The sequence below is a fragment of the Notolepis coatsorum genome (assembly GCF_963971535.1).
Source record: "Notolepis coatsorum genome assembly, chromosome: 2".
NCBI lineage: Eukaryota > Metazoa > Chordata > Actinopteri > Aulopiformes > Paralepididae > Notolepis > Notolepis coatsorum.
Genome location: NC_140166.1, coordinates 25,349,537 through 25,360,053, shown reverse-complemented (window position 1 = coordinate 25,360,053; position 10,517 = coordinate 25,349,537). Strand labels below are relative to the sequence as shown.

Sequence of the window (10,517 nt, the reverse complement as noted above, 5' to 3'; positions counted from 1 at the left end):
TCAGATTCCCATAAAGATGACGTTTCTGTCTCCTACGTCAGCAGCCCAATGGCGATAGAGTAGAGAGTTGGTGCAGCGGGGGAGTTTAGAGGGAGCGATAAGCAGTGTGTTTAGGACCGGGACTAGGTACCGGAGGCCCACACATACACACACACACATACACACACATTACACACACACACACACACACACACACTCACAGCCCGCTCCTCTATACCGACACTGTGACTTGGTCCGCGGGACGAAAGACGGAGGAGCGACCAGCTTTTTTAGAAACTGTTGCAGCCCGTTTTAAAAGTGGACCTAACACCGCCTTACTTTCTGGACATGGGCGACATGGGGGATCCGCCGAAAAGTGAGTGGAAGCCGGAGCCTTCTTTCGGGATGCTGTCGTTGGTGTTGGTGTCGTGGTCGTCGTTGCATCCGAAAGCAAAAAAGAAAACGAGAGCGATTCATGCAACTTTCAATTCGATTTATTTTTTCTTTTTTTTTCTTTCTTTTGATAAGCCTTTATGCCGCTCCGGTACTTGTGAAGTTATGTGCGGCGACGTGATGCACAAAATGTAGTATATTTGGGGGAAAAACGTTTTTGTAGTTTTTTTTCTTTTTTAGAATGGGATGAACTGTGGTGTAGGATATTAAACTGCTGTCAGGCGCAACATTACCTATAATTTAACTTATTTATTTATTTATTTATTTATTTATTTATTTATTAGGCTAATGTTATTATTGCTATAATTATTAATATTATTATTATTATTATTATTATTAGTAGTATACTAGTAGTATTTTTTTATACTATTATTATTATTATTACTAGTATTATTATTATCATTGTTATTGCTATTGTTATCATTATAATTGTTATTATTGTTATTATTATTATTCTTATCATGGCATGCACGGTTTTCGCTGTCATTATCGATTAGACCTCGGCTATTAAGATGATTCTGATCGGATAATAGCTTAGGTTCCCCAGCCACTGTCAGGACCATTAGATAAAGAGATCCAGAACACGTAACCAAACGAGGCCCATATCAAACCTCCTCACAGCCTTTTTCCAATATTGCGACCACTCTAAAATTGTATTTAAAAAAGCAAAGGTTACCCTTTGAGACAATTTTGAAAGAAAACCTAAAAAGCTGTGTGTGTGTGTGTGTATATAAGCGATATATTTTGTAGACTATAGTCGTGAAAAGCGTAATCTTTTGGGACTGCTTGACAATTATTTTATTATTATTATTGTTGTTATTATTAGTATTGTTTATTTATTTATTTATTTATTTTTAACATACGACTTGTCTCTTGCAGAAAAGCGCATCATCTCCCTGTGCGTCGGCTGTGGCAACCAGATACACGACCAGTACATTCTGCGCGTGTCGCCGGACCTGGAGTGGCACGCGGCCTGTCTGAAATGTGCAGAATGTAATCAGTATTTGGACGAGTCGTGCACGTGCTTCGTCCGGGACGGGAAAACGTACTGTAAACGAGATTATATCAGGTAGGAGGACCTGCTATATAGATAACACGCGGGGGGCTGATAACATTGTTGATCTGGGCTGACTGACACATTCAGGCCCATTCACTGTCTTTTTACATGGAATTGCGCTCTAATAACAGTTATTTTCAAAGGAGTACAACAGCCATTTGTGATTTACCTTTTAAATAAATATATTTTATTATTATTATTATTGTCATTACTATTACTCTTATTATTATTATCATTATTATTACTACATGGAGATTGTTGTTGTTGTTATTATTATTAATAATAATATTTGTGTTTTGTTTTCAAACGTTTTTAATAGTTGTATATCAAACTTCAATTAGACATAATACAACAGTAGCAATGCCAACACTACTACCACCATCATCATCGTCAATAACAACAACAACAACAACAACAACAACAACAACAACAACAACAACAACAACAACGACATTGCGCAAATAGACCCTCTTTATCGTCGTATTGGCACGAAGCACGAGACTATTTAAAATCCTAAATCCCGCGACCGGTTGGTGACAGCTTCACCTAAACACCACACTTTAGAATAGATGTTATAGCATTATTGTTGTCACGTTATAAATGAGCTGGTTTGGGGGAAATTTATGTAAATGTGAAGGTAGACCTGCAGCTCAATCACCCAGATATAATTACACCACTTATATAGAAACCTATGGCTTCGGACACTACATAATAATAATAATAACAACAATTATTATTATTATTATTATCGTTGTTATTATTATAATTATTATATTATTAATAATAATAACAATAGTTGACATGTACATATAACATAATTATAAATATACGATGACTATATTTTTATATATTAATATTTTTTTAGGCCATGTCTTTCTCTTATTTTCTTCTTCTCTTCCTCTTCCCCTTATAGCCTAATAATAATAATAATAATAATAATAATAATAATAATACTATATCCAGTAGTCATTAAGCAGTATACACGTGTGTCATCTCTTGTCTGCTGCATTCCAGTGTGCTGTGCTCCTTCCTCCACTCTGCCTGCAGCAGCGTTATAGCAGCAGATGGCGGGGAGCCTGACACACTAGTCTCCGCGGTTACCTAATCTCCTTCTCCTCCGCCAGGCTATACGGGATAAAATGCGCTAAATGCAACATCGGCTTCAGCAAGAACGACTTCGTGATGAGGGCTCGCTCGAAGGTGTTCCACATCGAGTGCTTTCGGTGCGTGGCCTGCAGCCGGCAGCTGATCCCGGGGGACGAGTTCGCTCTCAGGGAGGACGGTCTGTTCTGTCGGGCCGACCACGACGTGGTGGAGCGGGCTACGATGGGCGCAGGCGACCCTCTGAGCCCCCTGCACCCGGCCAGGCCGCTACAGATGGCAGGTAAGGTCGCTGTGTGGCCGGTGGTGGTTGTTGTACTTGTAACGTGCGCTGTTTTCTGAGTGTGATTGAGAGGGTTCGTTTATCTTTGTTCTTATGAGAGAGAGGGCTGGAAGAACCCTATTTTGGACCAGGCTGGTTGAAATACATGACTATTGCGGTGTTATAGTTAAACGGTTGATGGACCGGTACACGTACTGTCTACACATGATGTCACCTGAAGCAAACTTTAACAACCGATAAATTAGTCTTCTTTATTTTGTGGAATTGTGTTATAAGGTCATTATAGGTCTTATTGGTCGTGGAAATCGTTTGTTTTATGTAGAAGATTTAAATTGGGCTATCACTTACGAATATTTCAAGGTGATATTGTCCACGTTATCACATATTGTGTTCTGCTGTCCGACTTGTCGTTGAAGTCACATAATGTGAGTTGATCACTGCTGTATAGTGCTGAGCGTGTCTTTCACGTTACGGGAACATATCTTGTGTTTTGGAGTATATGGTGAAGAATATTCCATAATACACCCACTCACCATGCACATTGCGGGATGGTTTGAATGGGTCGTGAGTTCTTTTCGACCTGCCTTTCGTCAAGCTTGGCATAATATTGACCAATTTGGTCTATTTTTCAACAGTGATACATGACACATGTTGGTCCATCTGCTTGTTTTGCATCAATAAAACAAAAAACAAAATTACAACGCATTGACCTCCTATATGGTAATCCTGCATCCTCATAAAGGGCCTATACGTATAATGTACTGGTGTGTGGAAATCCACGAAGTTTGTTAAAGAAGGAATGTATTCATATATGTTTAATGGAATTTGTATAGTCGCCTTGCTGGACTCTGTGCACGCGCCGCGGTGCTGCAGAACTGTGGTCCACGGCTGCGCGTCAAAGAGCCACTCAATAGTTGTCTTATTAAAAAATAGAAAATCTCCATGTAATAACTTCTCGCGTGGTGTTGTGATCTTCTTGGATTGTCGAACTGGATTGTGCATTCCTTGGGTCCATGTTGTTTTGGTCAGCGTTGTTGGACATCAGGGTGTTTTTATTAAGAACGAATATGCCAGATCCGGTTCATCACGAGAATATATAGGCCTCCTCCTCGTCATCTTTGACACACTTCTGGAGTTCTGGATGATCTCCCGTGGGTTCTGTCCCGTGGGTTCTTTGATTGGAGTGTATTTCCACTGAACTTGGATACTAGGATGTCGAGATAGTTATTATTGTTCCCGGTGATAGGTAGAAGGTACTTCTACAACTGGCCCTCAAGACAGAATATGGGGGTTACTTACTTTACACATCTATACAGGCCTTGTTGATGCCCTTCTGCGTCTTCGTGTGGGCTGCCTGGCTGCATGTGTATACGCCGTGATGGTTTGGAAGTGGAACCCCTGACAAATAATATGATTCCTCTCCTTTCCCCTCGCCTCCTTCTCCCCCCTTTCCAAACAGCAGAGCCAATCTCGGCGCGGCAGCCCGCGCTGCGGCCGCACGTGCACAAGCAGCCGGAGAAGACGACGCGCGTGCGGACGGTGCTGAACGAGAAGCAGCTCCACACGCTGCGGACCTGCTACAACGCCAACCCGCGGCCCGACGCCCTCATGAAGGCATGTCATATCGTATTATGTTATGTTATGATTAATTGAAAATGGGGGACCCTGATGTAAACAAGACGAAAGTCTTTCTCTGGTCTGCATCCCCTTAACAATTGTATGTTTTGAGCTGTACTGTACTGTACCCATTCTGCACACTGTTAATAAAGTTTCAATCAATCAATCAAGGAGCAGCTGGTGGAGATGACCAGCCTGAGTCCGCGGGTCATCCGGGTCTGGTTCCAAAACAAGCGCTGCAAGGACAAGAAGAGGAGCATCTTGATGAAACAGCTCCAGCAGCAGCAGCCCAACGACAAATCGGTGAGTCTTTATTGTTGTTATTATATTATTATTTAACTGAACTGAATCTTATAGGCCTGACAACATGGTATTACCGGCTACTATTGATTACAGGTTCACGGGGAGGACTATGCGATGCGGGCGCATGTATACACACATAATCATAGAAATGGGTTGCGCGCGCGCACACACGCACACACGCACGCGGACACACACGCACGCACGCACGCACACACACACACTGACACACACACACGCACGCACGCACTCACACACACACACACACACACACACACACACACACACACACACACACACACACTCTTCAACACGTGCACATTCAATACAGTCCTAATAGGACAGTCCTATACTCCGAGGCCGCCATAGCCTATCACACACACGCCTGTTAAACGCCTGTTTTAATCGAATTTGTATTTTTTACGTTATTTGTTTCACCTTTACAACAACAACAACAACAACAACAACAACAATCTCTCTCTCTCTCTCCTGCAGAACATCCAGGGAATGACAGGCACCCCGATGGTGGCCGCCAGTCCAGAGAGACACGACGGTGGTTTGCAGGCAAACCCTGTGGAGGTGCAGAGTTACCAGCCGCCCTGGAAGGTCCTGAGCGACTTCGCGCTGCAGAGTGACATTGACCAGCCCGCGTTTCAACAGCTGGTGAGGACGGAAAAAACACACATCTGTAGTCGCAAGGGAGGGACAAAACATGGGTCTGCAGCACTCATTAGGCCGCACGCTGTACACACACACACACAGAGCTATGCGTGTTTCACCGGCAGCGAGGAGGCAGGAGATGTGCGGGTTGCTGGGCTTATTAAACAATATGTCGGTGGTTCTTTAGATTCGATTCGATTGAAATGTATTGTCATCATCATACAGCACACAGCACGTTACAACGAAAATAAGTTTGGCATCCAACCAGAGTGCAAATGTAACAGTAAAGTGCAATAGTCATATACAATGTACAGGTGCACTTATAGTAGGCTACTAGTGCTAATTAGATGTGTGCAGAGTTGTAGTATTAATGTACAGCGTATAACGTAAAGACACTATAGTAAGTCATACATGACGAGCGGTATAACTAAGAGTAAGGGATATACAGATATAGTATCAGGTATGTAAAAATTTATTTTCTATGCAGGATAAAGACAGATGTGTGTATATATATATATATATATATATATGGTGAGAATAAATAGATATATACGGTACATCATTATTGTACATGCTATCATACGGAGGCATGCAGATATGCGGGTGTAGAAGACTTTAATAGCATCAACTAAAAAAACGTCAACCAGCTGACATTGTGGCCTATATCACACGCCTCTGAATTCAGCCACTTGTGTCGTGTGAAAATATGTCCTATATATATGTCCTCTTTTTTTTGTAATTTTTGGTTTGGTTTCATTCATTCAGGTGAATTTCTCCGAGGGGGGACCGGGCTCCAACTCTACGGGGAGCGAAGTCGCGTCGATGTCCTCCCAGCTTCCAGACACGCCGAACAGCATGGTGTCGAGCCCCATAGAGGCGTAGTGTGCACGCCGTGGGAGCCGCGCGGACTTGATCTCTATTGCTGAGGACCAGAGGACAAGAGGACCAGAGGACACACGGGGACTAGACCGAGAGAGGACCAGAGGACACACGGGGACTAGACCGAGAGGACCAGAGGACACTAGACCGGGAGCCTGCAGGGGGCCCGCGGCCACACGTCACTCTCGTTTTCCCTCCATCGTACAGAGTGTGTCTGTCATCCTCCCGAGTGCACGACGAGCCCTCTCTATTGAAAACAACCCCCTGGTTGTATTTTTACACTGTGAAGACAATCGTGGGATTTATTACGTACAACCTGCAAAATACACCCCCCACCCCCCCTTTGCAAATTAACCACGGTGTTTAAAAGACGCGTGTTGCGTGTGGCGAGCGTGGCGTGCCCGCGTATATTACGCGCGTCTATAACAAAAAAAACAAAACAACTAATGGACGGAATTCACTTCATCCATGACTGGTGCTGCCCGTTGAAACTGCCTGGTTACAGTTTTGCCAAAAGAGAGAAAGAGAGAGAGAGAGAGAGAGAGAGAAAAAGAAGATGTTCGCTACATCGACTAAAATATGGACCTATAGGAATAGGAACGTCATTGAAGATTAAATCTGAAACGAATATTTTGCGCAAATGCTGTGTTTGAATATGAAAAAAATGACCGGTGATTCCTTTTTTTAATTTTATTTAAAAGCTTTGACCTGAGATTCGCCCCTTGGTATGATATGACATTTTGAAAGGGGATAGCATTGCTTTTTCCATTTTTGTTACACACGTCCTGAAAGCCCCAGAAGTACTAAAGCATTGCAACAAGGTATACCTCTATTTTGCCACAAGCTTCGTGGAACTTTTTGTGTGTGTGAGTTTGTGTCCGTCCAAGAATATTTTTTCTTTCCCAAAGATGTGTATATTATATTATAAGTTAAAAAAGGACCGTTAGCTCTGGAAAAAAAATATTTTTCCCCCGTTTGTTCCTGTGCAACAAAATTATTTATTATTTATTGTCGAAAGACTTGCCACTTTTTTTTGTGTAACTTTCTTTACTGAAGTAAAAACTAAATATTGTACCGTGGTCTCTGGATTATCTATCCACATTGTATGTGTCGTGTCCTTTTTTCCCTACCATGTACTAAATCAACGCCACGAGCAGAAATAAATCTCCAGGATTATTTCACGAATAAAGATGGACTTGATTTATGCCACGGTCCCCGATATCCTGCACCTCTAACCAAAGCTCTCAGTGCCATAGACGATTATTTTATTTTGTTTGGATTTTCTCCGCATTGTTATTCTGAATTAGACTAAAGGCTTGTGAGGTACATCTCTCCTGATATATGCACAGGGTCTCAGCGTTGCTTATGTCGCTGCAGGTGTTACTTTACCGTGTGTTTTTTAGAACCTATACATCACCGAGAGGATGAAAAGCAACATATAGGAAGTTAGAGGACAGAGACGGGGCTGATCTCTCTGGATGAGGATGAAAAGCAACATATAGGAAGTTAGAGGACAGAGACGGGGCTGATCTCTCTGGATGAGGGTATACTATACAGACTGTGCGTCTGGCCTACATGTCTGCATGACGAGGGGAGCGCCGCGCTGTCCTTGGATAAATGCAGACATCGCTGTTTGCCAAGAAGCGGTGGTAGTAGGCCTACAGTTCCTTTTACTTATAAATACAAGTAAACGACCAGATACAAATGATACTAGAGAAGTATTTGATGCTGAATGTACTTTAAGTATCAAATGTAAAATTACGCATTCTACATGATGTTAGTGTATTCCAGTCTTTGGGAGCTTTCAAGCCTTGATCCACTGACCTTAGGTGATGTTAAAGTGGTATGTGGTCCAGTTATTCTGCTCTGATTACGCCCTCTTGCAGTTGACAGGCTTCACATTTGAAAGCACATCTTCATCAATTTGTGCCATATGTTTTCTATGCAATTTTTTTTCTTCTTCAAAGTAACTAGTAACTGGTGGATTCGGATAAACGTATATTGGAGTAAAAAAGTGCAATAATTGCTTTGAAATGTAGTGGAGTAAAAGTACAATGTTCCCTATAGAATGAAATTTAGACAAACAGTAATATAGTAAAGTACAATAGTAAATAGTAAAGTACCTCAAAATGTTATTCAAGTATAGTACTTGAGTACAAATACTTTGTTACTTCCCATCAGATCGGGTACTAATATCATGTTGAATATCTAGGAAGCTACAGTATATCCTAACGACGTCACGGATGCTAAATACTCGCAGATATCCAATTATATTCACGTTGCGGTGATTCAAGAAAGAAGACGTGCACTCTGGCTTTTCAATGCAACTAAATACACTGTCGCTGTTTTCTAAATATACTGTTTGCGGTTTCTAAATTCTAAATAGCTTATATAGGCCTATACAGTCACGGCTTATGCATTCAAGTCCATGCAGTCTTTGCGCACGTGCGTGCGTGAGTGCTTAAAGCTTGCGGGAGTACATGCACGGTGACTGGAGAACAAAGCATGATATGAGGCAGAAGAGAAGAGACAGGGTCAAAGAGACCAGGGTCTGACTGTTGTTCAGTGTTGAATTTGATCATCATGTCAAGCTGAGAATGTATTCTATATGTTCTGCTCCAGATGGCTATAGTTTCAAAATGTTGGTGTTGAGTTGTGGATATACTTTCTGCCAATTATCACTGTGTTTGTGTGTGTGTGTGTGTGTGTGTGTGTGTGTGTGTGTGTGTGTGTGTGTGTGTGTGTGTGTGTGTGTGTGTGTGTGTGTGTGTGTGTGTGTGTGTGTGTGTGTATGTGCGTGCGTGTGTGTGTGTGTGTCTGTGGGGGGAGGGGCATATTGACAAAGAGTGTTATGACTCACTCCAATACAGTATGGATTTATATACTATTACACCCCCCACCCCCACCACACCACACACCCCCCCCCCCCTCACCCCAACGTCTGGGCCCAGATTCAACTTAAGCACTCACCCTATAAGTTCTGGCTCAAGAGGATATGGCTGCATCAGATCATTTGGAATGGTAAATATATTGTGGTTGTAAGGACAAGACATATCTGAGTGGGAGTGAGACAGCAGTGTCTGGTGTAGGGTGGTGTGTACGGTTGTGTGCATGTGCCTCTCACCTTCAAATCATTTGTCATCGGTTCATCTAAAGATTATAAAAACGTTGCAGGATAGATGAACTCATCTGTTGTACGGTCAGACAGCATCTGATGAAATAACAGATTCGTGTCACTGTAATATTCACCAAAACACAAAGAACATTTATAATGTCACATAGTGGTATAGGTGGTGGCTAATGGAGTGGGGGGGGGGGGGGGGGGGGGGGTCATATTGGTTTGAGTGATGTGGAATAATCAATGAATTATCATCTAAATTTGATTTCTCAGTCAGAATTCAGCGGAGGATGAGACACATGGTTTTCCACCTGAGAAGTCAAAGCAGAGGTTCTCTCACTGGGCTGAGGATGTGAACAGTATATTCTGTATTACCGAATGTTCGCTTAACTTATAGCTACAGTATGGGAGTGGCAATGACTGATAATCAGCCAATGTTTATTCTAGTTGTTATAGGGTTGAACTACAGGATTAGGGCATAATTACTTGTGTCTATAACAGTGAAGATAAACTGCAGTTTAACAATGGTGTCTGGTGTCCCTCAAAGATCCATTTAAGGCCCATCATTTTTTTAAATCATGATTAAACATTGATAGTTTAGTCTATAATCAAGTATAACTATGAGAAACTCAATTGCTCTGGTTATCATTCCAATTCCACAGCTGCATAGTCCCCAAATCGAATGTTATGTAGCTGAATACACTATAGTTTAATTACACAATTGAAAGCATATATAGTCACCCACCATCCATAATTCACTTTTTACAAACATTTATTATTATGAAGATGCCATCGCTGTTTATTGCCTGTACCCTGTCTCCATCGGCTGGTTTGATATTATATTCATAATAGTTATCAGATGTTTAATGACATGTTAATTAAGAAACAATAACACATAATAACATATAGACATTCATGGCATTTTATTACACCTTATTACATTTCATACTAGAAATGTGGTACAATTGAACCAACTTTAGCCCCTTTTTTTCAAACTCTTATTCCCAATGCTATCTTGATATTCTAGAACCAGCTTTCAGTGACATCATCGAATGTACAGGTTTAATAAC

The 10,517-nt window shown here is 41.8% G+C and overlaps 1 protein-coding gene across 2 annotated transcripts; it reads left to right on the top strand.

Annotated features, from left to right (window-relative positions):
* Positions 1–237: 237 nt before the first annotated feature.
* isl1a (ISL LIM homeobox 1a) lies at positions 238–7,340 on the top strand. Of its 2 annotated transcripts, none has more exons than XM_084309026.1 (7): positions 238–355; positions 1,312–1,501; positions 2,614–2,873; positions 4,336–4,487; positions 4,662–4,793; positions 5,286–5,453; positions 6,216–7,340. In XM_084309026.1, exons 1-7 carry the CDS (start codon positions 328–330, stop codon positions 6,330–6,332), a joined length of 1,047 nt encoding a protein of 348 aa, XP_084165152.1. In that variant the 5' UTR covers positions 238–327; the 3' UTR covers positions 6,333–7,340. The 2 variants fall into 2 exon arrangements, with proteins under 2 accessions (XP_084165152.1, XP_084165151.1); XM_084309025.1 differs by having other exon boundaries at positions 298–355; positions 4,333–4,487.
* Positions 7,341–10,517: the final 3,177 nt, after the last annotated feature.